Consider the following 22845-nt stretch of genomic DNA (forward strand, 5'->3'; position numbering starts at 1 on the left):
CTAATCTATTTGTCTCCCCACCCACTCGTCCCATCCACCTGTTACCTATCATCTCTCTATCTGTTTGCCTATCTATCTATTATCCATCTATCTATTATATCTATCTATCTGTCTGTCTGTCTATCTACCTACCTACCTATCTTATCCTTCCATATATTCACCTATCTTTTGCAATGTCCAATCACATTTCCACTAAAGCCCTAATAGTGGAATATGTGGAATATAAAGAGTACAATGTATCTTTTTTGGCATTTAACTTCCTAACCAGAATGGTAATGTAGGCACAGGGGAGAAAAGAAACCGGAAAGTTGTTTTGAAATAGGTGGTTAGGGAGAACAGAATGTTTTCTGCTGTACCTATAATGAAGATAAGGGAAGTTTAAAGAATACATCACCAGAAAAACATTTAAGATAATATTTCATAACTTTACAGAAAAGGATATGGGTTATTGATCATCCTCTTCACATCGACCTTCTCTTTGCAGTAAGGGCACGTCTGCTTTTTACCAACAATACACCAACCTCGGATGCAGAATTCATGAAAGCTTAGGGATCTTGTTAGGGAAGCTTCTGGATATTAAAGGGCAAGGTCTGCTTCATGATGATGTAATAGAAGTGATCCCACATGTAGGGGGAGTGGTGGAGGTGGGAATTGCTCTCGGTTATGACTCAGTTGTGTCCATCACTCTCTTAGGGAGAGTCTGCAGGACAAGGGAACCACCAAGTCCCAGAGGAGCCTGGAGTCAGAGCTGCAATAGCTTATGACCCTGAGGAATTTACTGATCTTCTTGGCCTTATGTGTTCTTACCTCACTCGATTCTTGTGATTAAATTAGATAAAGAATGTGGACATGCTTTTTTACAGGAATGTCCTATGTAAACATATCATTGTATTTCTCTGTCTCGTTTATCATGCATTTTTCTGTGTTTACCGTAGCATCTCTCCATTTGGCTTTTTTTGCACCTACTCACTACCTACTATGTATGTAACCAGACTTGTCTTAGGCACTAGACAAATTTAAATTATTTGTGGTCAAGAATTTGTACAAATATTTCTGTTAGCTTCATAAGTTTTTTCTCAACTTTTTATTACTGATAAGGGGCCAGTTATTTTTAATAGAATATAAACCTATAATGAACATCTAAAACTCTAGGCATTTACAGATTCAGTTGTATACAACCCCTTGTCCAGAAAGTTTGACCCTTTGGCCCCAAAGTTGCCAGTGAACTGTATGTTTTTCTGCAGCACCAGGGACAGAGTCTTAACAGAGCACAAGTCACTCTGTGTCATGACTTTCTGTGTATTTACATGTCTTTCCTGGGCAATATGTTACCTGTGGGACCATGACTCATTCATCTCTGTGCTCAGCACCTTAAGCAGTGCCTAAGTGCCTATTTATTGAACAAATATTTGAATGAATCATTCAAGACCGATTACTTTTGCAAATGTATTTCCCCCAGGTTCCACAGCTTATAGATTTGGGTAAAATGATTAACTGTAATGAGATCCATCATGTTGATTTATTTCTACAGTCGTTGACCCCAGTGTGGCTTTCTGGATCAAGATCACACGATGTTCTGTCTGGCCTGCTACACACCTGTGTGAACAATGATGTTCCCTCTCTAACAGACGGAGGATATGAAGGTGGAGGCAAGTCAAGGGCATGTAGATGATTCCTCAATATTAGATCTGTGTGCAACTAAGGGTTCCCATTCTTGTACGTTCTTGGCATTGGGGTCACTTTTGCGACATGCTTGGGTTAACGTACAGTGTATTATAACAAAGATTCTGAGTCAAAACCCATACAGCTCTTCATTCAAAAGGGCTGGAGTACAGCCCCATCTTCCAGATAGGTATGGAGTTCAGGGGTCATCGAGCGATCATCGAAATGTCCATCTCCTCTTTAATATTCTCTCATCTTCAAAATCTCATCTGCAAAGCTTCCACACTGGCAGAATTGCCGCAGAGCAAGACTCAGATTCCCGCCCCCTTGTTAATATGATTCCGGTTTGCCCACTCCTTGTTAATATGGCTCATGCTAAAATGGGCCATTAATAATACTCCCTGCAAAGCAAATTTAAAGGTGACTACATTTTCGATTACATATGCACACATGTACAACAATCCCTAAAGGCTTTTAAAGGTGAAGAGAGAGAAAATACTTCCACTTGCAAATGGCAGAAGGGGCTCTGTTCCAACATTTGAAAAGTAATTCATATTTAAAACTAGGACCAGACTTGGAAAATTTCTACTAAGAATGATAGTTTTTTGGGAAAGGTATCACACTGAGAAACCACATAGACTTCCACATGGGGTATCTTTGTGTTTCTCACCTTAAAATGTTAAGACTTAAATGTTGGAATAATACATTTCAGATGCATTTGGTCCAGTTTTTTTTTTGAGGTACGCGGGCCTCTCACTGTTGTGGCCTCTCCCATCGCGGAGCACAGGCTCCGGACACGCAGGCTCAGAGGCCATGACGCACGGGCCCAGCCGCTCCGCGGCATGTGGGATCTTCCCGTACCGGGGCACGAACCCGTGTCCCCTGCATCGGCAGGCGGACTCTCAACCACTGCGCCACCAGGGAAGTCCTGGTCCAGTTTTTGACTCTCAGGATTGAATAAATGGAATCTGTCCAGATTAAACAGAATCAAATCATGAGTGCTGCACATCTAGGGCATTACTGATTGAGTTAGGTGGGCTTCAGAGGCAAAAGACAGATGGTTTAAGCACCTCATAATGCCAGAGCTTTGAACTGACTGAGTGCATAGCAATATTATAAAATTGATATTGTACTATAAAATAAAGGTAAATGATGCTTTCTTTTCCCTCTCTTAAGACAAGAATTAAAATATTGATTGTTGGCCAATGCAAACACAACTCTGGTATCCAGAGTTACTTGCTCAGGCAGGGCAGGCTGCTGGGTTCTTGACCTCAGCATCTTTCAGCACAGTGGAGATCTTCCTCACGGTTACTGGAGTCCCAGAGGATGCTGGTTTCCAGGCCCAGGCTGGTCTGGTCCCTAATACCTAAAGATCCCTCAGCCAGTAGATAGTGATTTGGGGTATAGCCCATAGGCAGAGGAACCAAATAGTCCAAGAATTGGGTGCTCACGTTTTGGTCCCTCCTTGTGTAACTTAAGGTGTCCTGCTGCCTGTGACCTTATCTTCTTTTCAAGACCAAAGCTGATACTTGGCTTCTCCCATCACCACTGTTGACACAAGCAGGTTCCTAAGGATTATTCCCAGGCAAAGAACGCCACTTTGTCGTTCTTGTTCCTGTGAGACTCAGACACGGGCTCCACCTGGAGAGTCCTGAGTTCCTCCCTGCACCTGAAACTTCACTCTGTTTTTCACTCCCCAACCCTTTCTTTCTCTTGTCCTTCCTGGCTACCTGTCCGCTTATAGCTTCGCCAGCTTTCCCAGCCAGCCTCTGCACAGATGCTGCAGCCCTCCTGTCTGTGTGGCATGAAGATTCCTTTTTAAAAAAGAAATTACTGGAGTTCCTGCTAATTAAGAGCAGTTCATTATTCAGCAGGGATTGCCAGAAAGTCTCAAAAAGAAGATGGGTGGGAGGATAAAGGCTTGGGGTTTGGGGATGAGCGTTAAGCAAGGCAGAGGGTGGGGGTAAGGGGAGAAAAGGAAGGAGGAGGGAAATGATGCGACAGTCTTTCCTGACTGGCTATCTCCCACGCCTGACACAGATTATCTGAAAACTGCCTCCTGGCACTGGCTTGATAAAGACCAAAGGGTCTCCAATGGAAAGGATACACATGCTTACACGAAAGCTGGTAGGTGTTTTCAGTGAGTCTTCATTTAGCACCACGGTGATCTGCCCACAGGCGGCACAGATATTGTCTGACGAGCTCCTGGTTGGGCATCCCACTGACTCTGTAGAACTGTTGCGGGAAAGGCACAGAGCAACACCATTCTCGGAACACAGGGAAGCCACTGCCAGGCTTGGGAACATAGTCTTCACTGTTTCTCTGTTGGTTTAGAACTTGAAACACTTTTTCCCATAGGGACAATGCTACTGTGGGGTAAAGGTTTCTAGGCAAAACCCCACTCACTCTAAATGGACCCAAAGCACATCGCTAATTATAACTACCTAACCTCCCCACCAAGGAATCCTTTGAGAGGAACAGTTTTTATCCAGAGCTGTAAGTTCAGACTCACATGGGAAGCTTTTTAAATTCACCCAGAGCCTGACCCTTCCCTTTATTTTCTTGGAGACTCTGATTCATAGATCTGGAGTAAACCCAGGCATCTATGTATCTTTTAATTAATTTTAATATAATTAAAATTTTAATATAATCCCAAGTGATTATACGGAGCACACAGACTAATCCCATTAGAAGGCAATGCATCCAGAACCCTAATTTAAGACACTGTGTCTCCCCAGGGCTGTGGATGAGGAGTGAGTCTCAAAATTAGCAGCACATTAGAATGTCTCAGAAGCTTTTTTAAAAATAAAATATTTATTTTATAATAGCTTTAAACTTAAAGATATGAAGATAGTACAGAGTTCCCATACCAAGTTTTCCCTATCAGTAACATCTTACATCAGTATGGTACATTTGTCACAATTAATGAGCCAACATTGATACATTATTACGAAATAAAGTTTATACTTTATTCAGATTACTTGGTTTTCCCTTAAGTCCTTATTTTGTTTCAAAACCCCACCTAGGATACCATTAATTATCGTGTCTCCTTAGGCTCCTCTTGGATTTGGCAGTTTCTCAGACTTTGGTTTTCTTCTGACTTTGACAGTTTTGGAGGCAGGGATTTTGTAGAATGTCCTTCAAGTGGAATTTAGCTGATGTTTCTTCTCTTGATTATGCTGGGGTTATGGTTTTAGGGAGGAAGATAACAGAGGTGAAGTGCCATTCTTACCACACCGTAGCAAGGGTACATGCAGTCAACATGACGTCACTGTTGATGTTGACCTTGATCGCCTAGCTTGAGGTAGTGGTTGTCAAATTTCTCCACTATAAAGCTACTCGTTCTTTTACTTCTTTTTATACTGTACTCTTTGGAAGGAAATCATCATCACCGTTAGCAGCCCACACTTAAGGAGTGGGAAGTTATAAGTTATGCTCCACCTCTGTATTATTCAGCGTTCTCCAGAGAAATGGAACTGATAAGATATGCATGAGTGTGTGTGTGTGGAGAGAGAAAGAAAGAGAGAAAGAGAGAGAGAGGGAGGGAGGGCAAGGAGGGAGGGAGAGGGAGAGAGAGACTCATTTTAAAGACTTGGGGCTGGGAAGTCTGAAACCTGGAGGGCAGGCTAGCAGGCTGTAAACTCTGCAAAGAGTTATTTCAGACTTAAGGCAGTATTCCTTCTTCTCTGGGAAGCTTCAGTTTTTGCCCTTAAGGCCTTCAACTGATTAGCTAAGACCCATCCATATTTTCAAGGGTATTTTCTTTCCCTTAAAATTAATCATATCTACAAAATACATTCCAAGCAACACGTAGACTGGTGTTTGATCAAACAACTGGACACCAGAGCCTAGTCAAGTTGACACATAACATTTAACCACACAACCTTCTTAAGGGTGGAGTAACTACATAAGTTATGTGGAATTCTTCTGCATAGGAGACTTGTCAATTCTCCTCTATTTGTTTATTTATTTATCTATCCAATCATTTATTTATGTCACTATGGACTCATGGATATTTATTCTATACTTTGAGTTATAACCCAATACTATTACTACTACTACTACCGACTATTGTGTTGCTCAAATTGTTTCAGCTTTGGCCATTGGGATCTCTTTCAGTTGGCTTCTGTATCTCTTTGACATATCCCCATCATAGTGGGTTTTTTCTTGTGTGGGTTTTTTTTTTGAGCACTTCCTTACTTTCTGACACTACAAGATACTCCAGGCTCATATTGTATATTCCCTGCCAAGATCAGAGTCAGCCGTTTTTCCAAGAAGCACTGCTTCCTCTTATTATAGAATGGTATTAGAAACCAAGATCTGGGTACTCGGTGTGCTCACTGCTACTGAGGTGTCATTGCTTCTAGGGCTTCGTAGCTGACAGAGCAAGGAAATATGTCTGTATATACTAACCCATGTGTATACACATATCTATAAATATTTCTATATGTATCATCTACATTAAGATACATTAAGCTAAACATGAGTTCAGACTGACGTCTTTGACTCATCCATTACTACATAGATAATTCTAGCCTTTTCTCCTTGCTTGTATGTAAGCTTCTGAGAGTAAGAAATGTAGCTCCCACCGTCGGTCTTCCATTTACTTGGTAGTCCAATTCCAGAATACATGTGTAGTGGTATCAAAATTGTGAACCCATAGCCCTGAGGGAAACTACTTTATGAACTAGCATACAGTGCTTATGTATAGTTCCTTTTGCTTTTAATCTTAGATCTCCACTCATTTCAAAGTGACTTAGGTCAGCACTTTGCCCCCACCCACTTCAGTGAGGTTATTTCATACATTTGTAATACAGTTAAACTCTTTTGTCACAGTCTACATTCTATCCTGGCATTCCCTGACATCCTAAATGATTTCTTAAGATTTGCATACATTAAGGTTTACCCTTTCCACTATAAAATACTGTTGATTTTGACAAATGCATAGTGTCATGTATTCACCATTAGAGTATCATACAGAATAACTTCACCACCCTAACAAATTACCTGTGCTTCACACATTCAACCCTGCTCCCTCCCTAACGCCCTGGCAACCACAGATCTCTTTAGCGTCTCCATAGCTGTACCTTTTTCAAATTGTCATAGAAGTGGAATCGTGTAGTATGTAGCCTTTTCAGGCTGGTTTCTTTCACTTAGCAATATATATTTACAATTCATCCAAGTTTGGCATGGATTAATAGTTCATTCCTTTTCCTAGGGAGCTTTTAAAACAAAGCAGATGCATTGGCTCCACTCCCAGAGTCTGACAATTAGTGTGGGGCTTGGGCGCTGGGGTGAGAATGGAGAGTGCTCATCCTTTGCTTCCTCTTTACCTCCGTCATAAGTGTGCATGCATACACACACACACACACACACACACACACACACACACACACCATCAGTTTAAGTCACAGATGGCCGTGCCAATGGCTCGAGGCAGGGGTTTTTATGTATCTGGTGGTTGGAAAGAGGATGACAGGAGATGACAAGATGTTGAAGACTGGTGGGGTGGGGTCAGTGAGAAATCTCCAGGATGTTTGTGCTTAAAGACTTGGTTGTCTTGCCAGGTTAAGTTTCTTCTTCCTGGTCCACTGGAGAACAGAGGACATACAACTCTTCTCTTCCTCTCCTGTCCCTAAACAAGCACAAGGGCTTTGGGAATTTTTTAAAGGGGGTATGGCTCTGGTTTTTGTTGGAGGAAGTAAGAGTGAAAATTCTCCCTCCTGTGTTCACCTTAAACCTTATAAGAAAGGCATTTGTCTCAGAGATTACACATGGCAGGGCGATTCCAGAATCTCACTATAGAAGTTGGATTCCAGGCTCTAGGAAAAGAGTAAGATGGAGCCTACAGAGATGGGGGGTGAAGTCAAGGTCTTGTTTACTCAGTTCTGTCCCATAAAGAGAGGGAGAACAACAGTCCAGAAGTTCACTCTTCTCTTGCCACTCACACTGTTTTTTCCATTTTACACCTGGCTGTGTACCAAAAGACTGGTAGAGGGCAGAGATGTGGAATTTCTGAAACCACTAGGTCTTCCCTGGAGCCCTTGGTATGCAAGTTTTTAAGAGATGTGCATGTGTTAGACACAGATGGATACTCCTAATATCTGAATCTGGAATCCATCTAACCAGAAAGTATGTCCATTCTGAGTTTTAATTTTAAGAGAGTTAAAAAAAAAAACAAACTACTAGGGAGTTTTTTAAATTCCAGGGAAGAATATTACAGTTAGAATACATTTAGCACACTTTTTTGTCTTCTACTTCTTCAAATGCTGTATAATGATAACTGCTGTATAATGATAATGATAACATCATATCTTTATGATGAGTATTACTCTGAGGCATTGGTTGATTCTAAAGTGTTTTATGTGCATCAAATATGACTTTTATTTGCATTAGCAGAGATCAAGTGTTTTTGTTATTGCTGAATTTTTACTAATCCTTTATATGTTGGCAATTGGAGTATGCTAGACATGGTTACTTCCAGATAATCTGATGCCAGGAGAATCCAGGGAGCAGTTGGGCTGACAGAACCAAAAAAGACTTATCTATTTTTGAAAATGGATGCAAATGTGTAAGATGAGACCATTTTTCCATGTACCATAAATGATTTCAAAGAATGAAAGCAATGCTTCCCCTATAGTAGAAGCCATGTAATCTGAGCAGATCTCTGCAAACTCTCTCCCCATTACTCCATAGTAGAGGCCATAGAACAAGGGCAAGATGCCAAAATCCATGGAATCTCTAGCCTTGATTCTATTGAAAACAACAGTGAAGGGACGTAAGGATGTGGCATTTGTGGGGATGGGTGAGGGCTGCAGCTTGGGAAGTATTGGGTTGGCCAAAAAGTTCATTTGGTTTGGTCAAAAACCCCGAACGAACTTTTTGGCCAACCCAGTATTTCCTGCCATGGTATCTAACAGAGCCTTGGTGGTATTTCCCCCCACGTATTTGTTTAATTTTTTTTTTTAATGAAAGAATTTAAAATTCTCTCAATTCCATTCAAATTTTATTACTCAGAGCTAAGTGGACAAAGTCATTATTGAGAGTGTTTAAAGGTTTCTTAGGACTGCAGTGCTGAGACAAGCCAACTCTAACTAGCAGTTCTCAAGCTTGGCTACGTGTAGAAAAATCTTGGCAGCTTGCAAAACCCTCCATTCCCAGGCTGCACCCTGGGCCAATTACATCAGGCTTTCTGGGGGTGTGACCTGTGCAGCAATATTTTTGGAGGCTCTCGACACCAGGTGATTGCAGTGGTCCACTAACATTAGGAACCTCTTTAATTGTCCAATGGTTATCAGCCCTAACTGTAGATTGGAATCACCTGGGGGAGATTTAAACATATACTGATACACGAGCCCACTTTCAGGGGCTTTAATTTAAGTGGCCTGGGGTGAGGTCGGGACAGCAGCTAGGGTTCAGAATCCCTGCTATCAAACTTAGATTTTACAGAATGCTTTCAAATACTTTATCTTTCCTAAAAATATTTGAGATAGATATTATTATCCCCAATTTACTTTTGAAAAAACAGAGACTTAGAAAAAATGATTTGCTTAACATGACAATTGGTACAAAATGAAACCAGGAATCAAGCGCAAATTTTGAGGCCCTTTGCTGCTATGCCGTGGTTGCTGTGTGTTAATTTAAAAAATCTTTTTGCAAGTTGGATCATATTTCAAATGCACTGGGATTCTCTATGACAGCCCCTATTTCTTTTTTAAAGGTAAAGGTTTCTTTAAAAAGTAAATGATTAGTATCACCTCACACCAGTTAGAATGGACATCATCAGAAAATCTGCAAACAAATGATGGAGAGGGTGCGGAGAAAAGGGAACCCTCACGCACTGTTGGTGGGAATGTAAATTGATACAGCCACTATGGAGAACAGTATGGAGGTTCCTTAAAAAACTAAAAATAGAATTACCATTTGACCCAGCAATCCCACTACTGGGCTTATACCCAGGGAAAACTATAATTTAAAAAGACACATGCACCCCAATGTTCATTGCAACACTCTTTACAATAGCGAGGTCATGGAAGCAACCTAAATGCGCATTGACAGACGAATGGATAAAGAAGATATGTTACATATATACAATGGAATATTACTCAGCCATAAGTAATATTCCATTGCGTCATTTGTAGAGACGTGGATGGACCTAGAGACTGTCATACAGAGTGAAGTAAATCAGAAAGAGAAAAACAAATACTGTACATTAATGCATATATGTGGAATCAAGAAAAATGGTTCAGATGAACAGTTTTGCAAGGCAGAAATAGAGACACAGATGTAGAGAACAAACATATGGACACCAAGGGGGGAAAGCGGGGGCAGGGGGGGATTGGTGGTGGTGAGATGAATTGGGAGATTGGGATTGACCTATATATACTAATACATATAAAATTGATAACTAATAAGAACCTGCTGTATTAAAAAAATAAAAATTCAAAAAGAAAGTAAGTGATTAGCTTCTAATGTAATGTCTGGATCTTAATCATTGCACTTTTGATGTGCTATCTCTGTAAACAGTCTCAAATAATAGCAATGGATGTAGGTGGGTCTGACTGAGTTGGGAAGGAAGTGGAGAGAGGAGAGGCGTTGGGTAGTCTGTCTCTGAAACCTTCTTCTGGTAGTTTTTGTACTCTTAATTTGAGGAGGAAATGGTAAATGCAGAGAGCTGTGTAGACCTAGAGGGAAGCCATCTTTTGGTAATGCGAACCGCGAATTCCAACACAGCGGGTGGTTTCATCCTTTCAATATTTGAGAATTGGGGCAGTGAGGAAGAATGAAGATGACTTTCCCTCCATACCCAGGGGAGCACGTATTTATAATCTAATTGATAAAAAGTGTAGCAATGAACTCGTCGTTCCACAGAAAAGAATCTTAATACCATAATGCTCAACAAAAATTAGTAGTGAAAAAAAATAGTTCCTTCCCATCTGAAGGGTTAGATTCTTTGAATGACTGACTCTAGGAGAATTCCTGGTTAAGGATCTTAAAATTGTATGGATAATAATCTTGGGGCAACTCTATTCCCAAGTAACTTCATAAAAGTCCTTATGAATACTTTTACATTCATTAAAGTAATACAGACAATATGCTGAAAAAATAAATCAGTGTCTTTCTATAGCTTAAACTAATAATAATAGATCTGTACAGTTATTTTCTATCCCTTTCCTGCTAGAGAATGGTAGGAGTTCCCGCTCTGCAAGTTTCATGAAATACTTATAAAATCAGATTGCTGTGTGGCCATAGGAAGAGCCCTTCCTCCCAGGGCTGGCTCTCCATCTGATTGTCTTCCTTATTTTATTTATTTATTATTATTATTTTTAAAGTAGTTTTTAAAATTTATTTTATTTTTGGCTGAGTTGGGTCTTCATTGCTGCGTGCAGGCTTTCTCTAGTTACAGCGAGCTGGGGCTACTCTTTGTTGCGGTGCACGGACTTCTCATTGCGGTGGCTTCTCTTGTTGCAGAACATAGGCTTTAGGTGTGCAGGCTTCAGTAGTTGTGGCATGTGGGCTCAGTAGTTGTGGCTCACGGGCTCTAGAGCACAGGCTCAGTAGTTGTGGCACACGGGCTTAGTTGCTCCATGGCATGTGGGATCTTCCTGGACCAGGGCTCGAACCCGTGTCACCTGCATTGGCAGGCGGATTCTTAACCACTGCACAACCAGGGAAGCCCTGTCTTCCTTATTTTATGAGTTAAGGGTTGCTGGCCTCTGCCTCTGAATTTCTGTTAAGGTCCTAGAGATTTAGAGTAACTTTGATGTGACAGATCTTCCAGGGAATTTTTCATTTGAGATGTTTTCCATGGCTGTGCGGTATGTCTTACATTCCCTTTCTAGGACATAGGTTGATGACACAGCCTCAGCTCTGCCCGTGAGACCCTCACCCATAGCACATCTCAGCAACCATCTTCGCAATGGGAGCACGGTTCTGAGTCATAGATATTATTATCCCAATTTCCTTTATTTCTCCTTAGACTTTCTTGTTTTTTATCTCTTCACCTCTCTTTCAGTGAAAGTTTCAGTACTCAGTTTCCTCTTTTCCTAACTGCTCCCAGCAAAAGGGATTTCATGGATACCAGAAACAAAATTCTAGAGCAGTGCTGTCCAGTGGAAATATAGATTGGACAAAATTAAAAGTTTTCTTGTAGCCACACAAAAAAGGTAAAAAGAAACACATGAAATAATTTCCCCAATACATCCAGAGTACTATCATCTCAGCATGTAATCGATAGAAAAATTATTTTCTTATGCTGCCTTTGAAATCCAATGTGTATTTTAGACTTACAGCACCTCTTATGTCATAATTTAAGTGCTCCATAGTTACATAGGCTAGTGGCTACTGTATTGGATAGCATACTTCTAGAGGAAGATCTATAGAAGGAAATGACACTTCAGAATTTTGTGGAAGGGAAATTTGTAGTTCAGTAAGAACTACTCTACCATAAATGTCAGCCGACATTTTTTGTTTGTTTAAATTTATTTATTTATTTATTTTTTTGGCTGCATTGGGTCTCTGTTGCTGCGTGCGGGCTTTTCTCTAGTTGCGGCGATTGGGAGCTACTCTTCGTTGCCGTGCGTGGGCTTCTCATTGGGTGGCTTCTTTTGCTGCAGGGCAGGGGCTCTAGGTGTGCGGGCTTCAGTAGTTGTGGCTCACGGGGTCTAGAGCGCAGGCTCTGCAGTTGTGGTGCACAGGCTTAGTTGCTCCGCGGCATGTGGGGTCGTTCCGGACCAGGGCTCGAACCCATGTCCCCTGCACTGGCAGGAGGATTCTTAACCACTGCGCCACCAGGGAAGCCCTGTCAGCCTGCTTTTAATGGTGATCTTTTAAACTTATAGACCACGTATAGATTCTCTTTAAAGCTTATAATTTTTGGAAAACTTTTAAATCTGTGGGTTTTCTCTTCCTTTTCTCCTGGTTTTCCCCAGTGATATCTATGGTACCAATGATAGGCCTATAAACAACGTGTGCATGGAAAAGTATAGGGCCAAACGTGGCTTCCAGAGACAGAGAACTTGACCAGGTGAATGTTATAAGCAAGTGTTTGGAGATATGAATGTCTTAATTAGAGATACTTACTTGAAAAACAAATTGAATCCACACATTGTAAACATGATAGCCAAATAACCCACAGCACCAAATGCACAGCTGACTTTTTGGATGAGAAGAAACCATTTGTAGACAAATCTGTAGAGTAAAAAATGGGGAGAAGCACAAAACACGATGTACTATAAAATATTTTACCTTTTTAGAACATTGTTATAAGTCAATTTTTAGTTTCTAAAATTCTATTCATTATGCAATATACAGAACATGAGTATATTATATCAGCTAAACCCCGTAATAATCTCTAGTTTTAATACGCTATCAACAAGCAGTATATAAACAGTACTATCATGCACATGTGTTTCTGTGTATATGCATATGTAAATTCATTGTGACTTATTTATGTTCCTCATGTAAAAATGGCCTTCAGGACTGGTTATTCTATATGGGACCCTGCCTACCTTCCTATCCTCCTTTTTTCATTTGGCCCTAGGTTAGCTTAGAGTGGTTTTGGCAGGAGTACCTTGGAGGCAAGCAAAAGATGGGAAGAGAAGTCTAGAGGGGAGACCCCCAGGAGCTTCTCTTCCCTCCTGCTGCCCCAGCCCCAGGGCAGGCACCACCAGCCCTCACCCCATCGCCTCTCCACTCAAACAGCACCCCACCCCCCAGTCCTGGAGCAAGAGTGCTTCAGACTTGTTTTTTCTGCTATGTGGATGGGTCCTTTGTGTGTCCCACAGTCACCATGACTTCTAAGGCCTTTCCCTCTTCCCACAGGGTCCAAGTGGAGAAGGAAGAGTATGGAGAGTGAGGGCAAGAGTGGACAAGATCTAGAAGGATCCGTGTACCCTGTTCCTTTCCCTCATTCCAGGCAGTAAAAGCCCTTAGAAAAACTACAGAAAGGCCACACGGCTGCTTCGTGCCCGAGAGAATGTGGGAAGAGGATGGGGGCACAGCTCCATTCCTGGGACACCGTGGTACAAGGACCCTGCCCACTGGAATAAGAAGAGAGGGTGGAAGGAGGAGGGCTGGGGGCCCCAGGCTTGGTGCGCAGAGAAGATAGGGGGGTGCTGGCACATTGCACACAAGGGTGAACAATGGCAGGGGGCCCTGTTCGCCCTCAGCCCTTTCCCTCCTCATCCTCTTGAAGCCCCTCTCCTGCATTTCACCCCAAATTTCATTCAGTCTCCCTCGAAAGACCTGGCCCCCCCTTTTACCTCTGACCCCTGGAGCCCTGTCCCCAACTCTCACCTTCCCCAACTTCCTCCCTGTTGGAGACATTGCACCAAATGCTTATGTTCTATGGTATTACTGATGCAATGTTTCAGCGTTATTTAATTTATTTTTAAAAAATTTTTATTGCAGTATAGTTGACTTATGATATTTTATTAGTTTCAGGTGTACAACATAGTGAGTTGACATTTTTATGCATTATGAAATGATCACCACTATGAGTCTGGTTACCATCTATCACAATACAAAGTTTATTACTATATTATCAACTATACAGGCAGACCTTGCTTTATTGCACTTTGCAGATACTGCGGGGGTTTTTTTTGTTTGTTTGTTTTTAAAAATTGAAGGCTTGTGTCAACCCTTTGTCGAACAAGTCTATATGCGCCATTTTTTCCAAGAGCATTTGCTCACTTTTTGTCTCTGTGTCCCATTTTGGTAATTCTTGCAAGATTTCAAACTTCATTATTATTATATTTGTTATGGTGACCTGTGATCAGTGATCTTTTTTTTTTTTTTTGCGGTATGCGGGCCTCTCCCTGCTGTGGCCTCTCCCGCTGCGGAGCACAGGCTCCGGACGTGCAGGCCCAGCGGCCACGGCTCACGGGCCCAGCCGCTCCGCGGCATGCGGGATCCCCCCAGACCGGGGCACGAACCCGCATCCCCCGCATCGGCAGGCGGACTCCCAACCACTGCGCCACCAGGGAAGCCCTGATCAGTGATCTTTGATGTTACTATTGTCATTGTTTTGGGGTACCACAAACCACACCCATATAAGATGGCAAACAATTGATAAATATTGTGTGTGTTCTGACTGCTCCATCCACTGACCATTCCCCCATCTCTCTTCCTTTCCTCAGCCCTCTCTATTCCCCGAGACACAACAATATCGAAATCAGGCCAATTAATAACCTTACAGTGGTCCCAGTGTTCAAGTGAAAGGAAGAGTTGCGTGTCTCTCACTTTAAATCAGAAGCTAGAAATGATTAAGCTTAGTGAGGAAGGCATGTCAAAGCAGAAGTAGGCTGAGAGCTAGGTCTCTTGCACCAAACAGCGAGCCAAGTTGTGGATGCAAAGGAAAAGTACTTGAAGGAATTTAAAAGTGCTGCTCCAGTGAACACAGAAATGAAAGTGAAACAGCCTTATTGCTGATGTGGAGAAAGTTTTAGTGGTCTGGATAGAGGATCAAACCAGCCACTACATTCTCTTAAGCCAAAGCCTAATCCAGAGCAAGGCCCTAACTCCCTTCAATTCCCTGAAGGCTGAGAGAGGTGAGGAAGCTGCAGAAGAAAAGTTTGAAGCTAGCAGAGATTGGTTCATAAGATTTAAAGAAAGACGCTAGCTCTGTAACACAAAAGTGCAAGGTGAAGCAGCAAGTGCTGTTGCACAAGGAAGCTGCAGCAAGTTATCCAGAAGATCTAGCTAAGATAATTAATGATGGTGGCAGCACTAAACAACAGATTTTCAATGTAGACAAAACAGCTTTCTATTGGAAGATTCCTTCTAGGACTTTCACAGCTAGAGAAGAGAGGTCAATGCCTGGCTTCAAAGCTTCAAAGGACAGGCTGACGCTCTTGTTAGGGTTTAATATAGCTGGTGACTTTAAGTCGAAGCCAATGCTCATCTACCATTCTGAAAATCCTAGGGCCCTGAAGAGTTATGCTCAGTCTATTCTGCCTCTGCTCTATAAATGGAACAACAAAGCCTACATGGCAGCACATCTGATTGCAACAAGGTTTACTGAATACTTAGTATTCCTCAGAAAAAAAGATTCAAAATATTACTGCTCATTGACAACGCACCTGGTCACTCAAGAGCTCTGGTGGAGATGGACAATGAGATTAATGCTTTTATGCCTACTAATACAATATCCATTCTGCAGCCCATGAATCAAGGACCAATTTCAATTTTCAATTCTTATTATTTAAGAAGTACATTTCATAAGGCTATAGCTGTCATAAATAGTGATTCCCCTGATGGATCTGGGCAAAGTAAATAAAAAACTTTCTGGAAAGGATTCACCATTCTAAATGCCGTTAAGAATACTTGTGATTCATGGGAACAGGTAAAAATATCGGCATTGACAGGAGTTTGGAAGAAGCTGATTCCAACCCTCATGGATGACTTTGAGGAGTTCAAGACTTCAGTGGAAGAAGGAACTGCAGAGGTGGTGGAGATAGCAAGAGAACTAGAATTCGATGTGGAACCTGAAGATGCGACCAAATTGCTGCAATCTCCTGATAAAATTTGAACAAATGAGGAATTGCTTCATATGGATGAGCAAAGAAAGTGGTTTCTTGAGATGGAAACTTCTCCTGGTGAAGATGCTGTGAAGACTGTTCAAATGACAACAAAGGATTTAGAATATTACATAAACTCAGTTGATGAAGCAGCAGCAGGGTGTGAGAGGACTGACTCCAATTTTGAAAGAAGTTCTATGTGGGTAAAATGCTATCAAACAGCACCACATGCTGCAGAGAAATCGTCCATGAAAGAGTCAATCGATGCGGCAGACTTCGCTGTCTTATTTTAAGAACTGGCCACAGCAGCCCCAGCCTTCACTGGCCACCACCCTGATCAGTCAGCAGCCACCAACATGGAGGCAAGACCCTCTGCGAGCAACAAGATTACAACTTGCTGAAGGCTCAGATGATGGTTAGCACATTTTAGCAATACATATTTAAAAATTAAGGTATGTACATCGTTTTTTTGAATATATTTCTATCGTACACTTAATAGGCTACAGTATAGTGTAAGCATGTATAGTGTAAACTTTTATGTGCACTGGGGAACCAGAAAACTTGTGTGACTCACTCTATTGTGAAATTCACTTTATTGCAGTGGTCTGGAACCCGACGCAAAAGGTATGTCTGTACATTGCATTCCTGTAACTTACTTACTTTATAACTTGAAATTCGTACTTCTTTTTTAAAAAATTATTTAATTTATTTTTGGCTGCCTCGGGACGTAGCTGCGGCATGTGGAATCTTCATTGAGGCATGCAGGATCTTTTGTTGCAGTGTGAGCCCTCTTCATTGTGGTACGCGGGCTTCTTTCTAGTGGTGAGCAGGTTTTCCTCTTCTCTAGTTGTGGCGTGCAGGCTCCAGGGTGCGTGGGATCTGTAGTTGTGGCATGCAGGCTTAGTTGCCTCGAGGCATGTGGGATCTTAGTTCCCCAACCAGGGATCAAACCTGCATCCCCTGCATTGTAAGATGGATTCTTTACCACTGGACCACCAGGGAAGTCCCAAAGTTTGTACTTCTTAATTTCTTTCACCTATTTCACCCATTCCTCCATTCCCTTCCCCTGTGGCAACCACTAGTTTGTTCTCTGTATCTATGACTCTGTTTGGTTATGTTTGTTCATTTGTTTGTTTTTACATTCCACATATAAGTAATATATGGTATTTGTCTTTGTCTGACTTTTAAACTTAGTATAACACCCTCTAGGTCCATCCATGTTGTCCAATCAAAATTCAAAATTCGATACTTTTAATGGCTGAGTAATATTCCATCTTAGGTATATACCCCATCTTCTTTATCCATTCAGCTATTGATGGACATCTAGGCTGCTTCCATATCTTGGCTATTGTAAATAATGCTGCCATGAACATGGGGGAGCACACATGTTTTTAAATTAGTGTTTTTGTTTTCTTTGGTTAAATACCCAAAAGAGGAATTGCTGGATGGTAAGGTAATTGTATTTAAACATTTTTTTAAACAACCTCCATACTTTTTTCCATAGTGGCTCCACCAGTTTACAGTCCCACCCACAGTGCACAAGGGTTCCCTTTTCTTCACATTCTTGCCAACACTTATTACTTCTTGTCTTTTTGATAATAACCATTTGACAGGTGTGAGATAATATTATGGTTTTGATTTGCATCTCCCTGATGATTGATGTTGAGCATCTTTTCATGTGCTTGTTGGCCATCTGTATGTCTTCTTTGGAAAAATGTCTATTCATGTCCTTAGCCCACTTTTTTTTTTTTTTTTTTTGCGGTACACGGGCTTCTCCCTGCCGTGACCTCTCCCGCCGCGGAGCACAGGCTCCGGACGCACAGGCCCAGCGGCCACGGCCCACGGGCCCAGCCGCTCCGCGGCATGCGGGACCCTCCCAGACCGGGGCACGAACCCACAACCCCTGCATTGGCAGGCGGACTCCCAACCACCGCGCCACCAGGGAAGCCCCCTTAGCCCACTTTTAAAATGGATTGTTGGTTTTTGATAGAGTTGTACGAGTTCTTTATATATTTGGAGATTAACTCCTTATTGAACATATCATTTGCAAATATCTTCTCCCATGCAGTAGGTTACCTTTTCATTTTTGTTGATAGTTTCCATTGCCGTGCAAAAGTTTTTAGTTTGATGTGGTCCCATTTGTTTATTTTTGCTTTTGTTGTCTTTGCCTGAGGAGACAGATCAAAAAAATATTGCAAAAACTGATGTCAAAGAGCATACTGCCTATGTTTCCTTCTAAGATTTTTATGGTTTCAGGTCTTACATTTAAACCTTCAATCCATTTTGAGTTTATTTTTGTATATAGTGTAAGAAAATAGTCTACTTTCGTTCTTTTACATGTAGCTGTTCAGTTTTCCCAGTGCCATTTACTGAAGAGACTGTCTTTTTGCCATTGTATATTCTTGCCTCCTTTATTGTAGATTAATTGGCCATATTAGCATGGGTTTATTTCTGGACTCTTTATTCTCTTCCACTGATCTAAGTGTCTGTTTCTGTGCCAGTACCATACTGTTTCGATTACTATAGCTTTGTAGTATGGTTTGAAATCATGGAGTGTGATACCTCCAGCTCAGTTCTTCTTTCTCAAGATTGTTTTGGCCACTTGGGGTCTTTTGTGATTCCATACAAATTCTAGGACTGTTTGTGAAAAATGCCATTGGTATTTTAATAGGGATTGTGTTGAATCTGTAGATTGCCTTGGGTAGTATGGATATTTAAACAATATTAATTCTTCCAATCCATAAGCCCAGTATATCTATTTGTGTCATCTTCAATTTCTCTTATCAGTGTCTTACAATTTTCTGACTACAGGCCTTTTACCTCCTTAGATAGGTTATTCCTAGGTATTTTATTCTTTTTGATGCTATGATAAGTGGGATTGTTTCCTTAATTTCTATATCTGATAGTTCACTGTTAGTGTATAGAAATGCAACAGATTTCTTTGTATTAATTTTATATCCTGCAACTTTGCCAAATTCATTAGTGAGCTCTAGTATTTTTCTGGTGACATCTTTAGGATTTTCTATGTATAGCATCATGTCATCTGCAAACAGTGACAGTTTTACCTCTTCCTTTCAAATTTAGATTCCTTTTATTTCTTTTACTCCTCTGATTGCTGTGGCTAGGACTTCCAAAACTATCAATATGTTGAATAAAAGTGATGAGAGTGGGCATCCTTGTCTTGTTCCTGATCTTAGAGGAGAAGTGTCCAGCTTCTCACTGTTGAGTATGATGTTAGCTGTGGGTTTGTCATAAATGGACTTTAGTATGTTGAGGTATGTTCCCTCTATACCCACTTTGTTGAGAGTTTTTTATCATAAATCGATGTTGAATTTTGTCAAATGCCTTTTCTGAACCCATTGAGATGATCATGTGATTTTTATCCTTTGTTTTGTTAATGTGGTGTATCATGTTGATTGATCTGTGGATGCTGAACTATCCTTGCATCCCTGGAATAAATCCCAATTGATCATGGTGTATGATCCTTTTAATGTATTGTTGAATTTGGTTTCCTAATATTTTTTGAAGATATTTGCATCTATGATCATCAAGGATATCGGCCTGTAATTTTCTTTTTTGGTAGTGTTTTTGTCTGGTTTTGGTATCAGGGTATTACTAGCCTTGTAGATTGAGTTTGAGAGTGTTCCTTCCTCTTTAATTTTTTGGAATAGTTTGAGAAGGATTAGTATTAACTCTTCTTTAAATGTTTGGTAGAACTCCCTGTGAAGCATCTGGTCCTGGACTTTTGTTTGTTGGAAGTTTTTTGATTACTGATTCAATTTCATTACTAGTAATTGGTCTTTTCAGATTTTCTATTTCATCCTGATTCAGTCTTGGAAGATTGTTATTTTTCTAGCAATTTATCCATATCTTCTAGGTTGTGTAATTTGTTGGCATATAATTGTTCATAGTAGTCTCTTATGATTGTTTGTATGTTTGTGGTATTGGTTGTAATTTCTCCTATTTCACTTCTGATTTTATTTACTTGGGCCCTCTCCTTTTTTCTCAATGAGACTGGCTAAATGTTCATCAGTTTTGTTTATCTTTTCAGAGAAACAGCTCTTAGTTTCATTGATCTTTTTAATTGTTTTTAAGTCTCTATTTCACTTATTTCCACTTTGATCTTTATTATTTCCATTCTTCTACTAACTTTGGGCTTTGTCTAGTCTTCTTTTTCTAGTCCCTTTTAGTTGTAAATTTAGGTTGTTTATTTGAGATTTTTCTTGTTTCTTGAGGTTGGCCTGTATTGCTATGAACTTCCCTCTTAAAACTGATTTGCTGCATCCCATAGATTTTGGATCTTTGTGTTTCCATTTTCATTTGTCTTGAGGTGTTTTTTGATTTTCTTTTTATTTCTTTGTTCACCCATTGGTCGTTTAGTAGCAAGTTGTTTAGTATCCATGTGTTTATATTTTTTCCAGTTTTCTTCTTGCAATTGATTTCTACTTTTATACTGCTGTGATAAGGAAAAACACTTGATATGATTTTTGATCTTCTTAAATTTATTGACACTTGTTTGACACATGGCCTAGCATGTTAGCTACCCTGGAGAATGTTCCATGTGCACTTGAAAAGAATGTGTATTCTGCAGTTTTTGGATGCAGTGTTCTATATATATCTATTAAGTTCATCTGATCTAATCATTTAAGGCCAATGTTTCCTTACTGATTTTCTATCTGGCTGATCTATCCATTGATATAAGTGGAACAGTAAAGTCCCTTGCTCTTACTGTACTGTTGTCGATTTCTCCCTTTATGTCTGTTAATATTTGTTATATTGTATTTAGGTCCTCCTAATGTTGGGTGCATAAATATTCACAGATATTATATCCTTTTCTTGGACTGACCCCTTTATAATTTTGTAATGCCTTTCTTTGTCTTTTGTTTTAGTCTTTGTTTTAAAGTCTATTTTGTCTGATATGAGTATTGCTACCCTAGCTTTCTTTTAGTTTCCATTTGCATGGAATATCTTTTTCCATCCTTTCACTTTAAGTCAGTGTATGTTTTTAGATCTGATGTGAAGCCAGCATATAAATGGGTTTGGGTTGTTTTTATCCATTCAGCTACCCTATGTCCTTTGATTGGAGCATTTAGTCCATTTACATTTAAAGTTCTTATGATAAGTATGTACTTATTGCCATTTTGTTAATTGTTTTTTGGTCATTTTTGTAGTTCTCTGTTCCTTTCTCCTTCTTTTAGTCTCTTCCCCTGTGGTTTGATGATTTTCTTTAGTGTTAGGTTAGAGTTCTTTTCACTTTATTTTTTTGGTATTTCTATTGTGGGTTTTTGGGCTTTGGTTCATGAGTTTCATATACATGTAAACATATATATATGTGTGTGTGTGTGTGTGTGTGTTTGTTTTAAGCTGATGGTCACTTATTTGAGTACATTCTAGAAGTACTACATTTTTACTCCCCTCCAGCCCATGTTTTATGGTTTTGGCATCAAATTTTATATCTTTTCACTTTGTGTATCCCTTAACTGCTTATTGTAGTTATAGTTTATTTTACAAATTTTGTCCTTTAATCTTCATACTACTGGTGGTTGATCCACTGCCTTCACTATCTATTTGCCTTTACCAGTGAATTTTTTTTCTTTCACATATTTTCTTATGTCTAGTTATGGCTATTTGTTTTCCACTTAAAGGAAACCCATCAACATTTCTTGTAAGGCTGGTTTAGTGGTGATGAACTCTTAGTTTTTCTTACCTGGGAACCTCTTTATTTCTCCTTCAATTCTGAATGATAACCTTTTTGGGAAGAGTATTCTTGGTTGTAAGTTTTTTTCCTTTTAGCACTTTAAATATATCCTGCCCCTCTCTTTTGTCTTGTAAAGTTTCTGCTGAAAATTGGGGGTTTCCTTGTATGTCACTTATTTTTTCTTGCTGCCTTTAAAATATTCTCTTTATCTTTAACTTTTGCCATTTCAATTATGACATGTGTTGATGTGGATCACTTTGGGTTCATCATGTTTAGAATTCTCTGTGCTTCCTGGATCTGCATATCTATTTAATTTTCCAGGTTAGGGAATTTTTCAGTCATTATTTCTTCAAAAAAATTTTCTGTCCCTTTCTGCCTATCTTCTCCTTCTCGGACCCCTGTAATGTGAATGTTTGTATACTTGATTCTGTCCCAGATGTCCCTTAATATATCCTCATTTTTTAAAATTCTTTTGTCTTTTTGTTGTTCTGATTGGGTGATTTCCACTATTCTGTCTTCCAGGTCACTGATCCATTCTTCTGTATCATCTAATCTGCTGTTGATTCCCTCTAGTGTATTTTTCATTTCAGTTTTTGTATTCTTCAGCTCGGATTGGTTCTCTTCCTAACTATATGTTGAAGTTCTCACTGTGTTCCTCCATTCTTTTCCCAAGATCTGTGAGCCTCTTTATGACCATTAACTGAACTCTTTATTGGGTAAATTACTTATCTCTGTTTCATTAGTTTTTTCTTTTTCTGGAATTTTATCTTGTTCTGTTCTTTCAAATTCCTTTGTCTCCTCATTTGTTTGGCCTTTTGTATTTGTTTCTATGAATTAGGTGTAATAGTTACCTCCCAGTCTTGAAGGAGGTGGCCTTGTGCAGCAGCACACCTGTGTGGACTGTGTGTGCTGGGTAGCTATGGCAGGCTGGCTAGGGCTGGAGTGGGCATGGGCTGGGGATTTCCT

General features: G+C 40.3%; 1 protein-coding gene across 1 annotated transcript in view; it reads right to left on the reverse strand.

The window, feature by feature from the left end:
* Positions 1 to 426: 426 nt before the first annotated feature.
* RNF175 (ring finger protein 175) overlaps positions 427 to 22845 on the reverse strand; it is a 66712-nt gene continuing 44293 nt past the window's right edge. Inside the window, 5 exon segments of the mRNA XM_007472083.1 lie at positions 427 to 544; positions 3770 to 3809; positions 3812 to 3889; positions 8261 to 8415; positions 12745 to 12852. Coding sequence (XP_007472145.1) covers positions 427 to 544; positions 3770 to 3809; positions 3812 to 3889; positions 8261 to 8415; positions 12745 to 12852 — 499 coding nt within the window.

Source organism: Lipotes vexillifer, unplaced genomic scaffold, assembly GCF_000442215.2.
Source record: "Lipotes vexillifer unplaced genomic scaffold, Lipotes_vexillifer_v1.1 scaffold498, whole genome shotgun sequence".
Classification (NCBI taxonomy): Eukaryota; Metazoa; Chordata; class Mammalia; order Artiodactyla; family Lipotidae; genus Lipotes; species Lipotes vexillifer.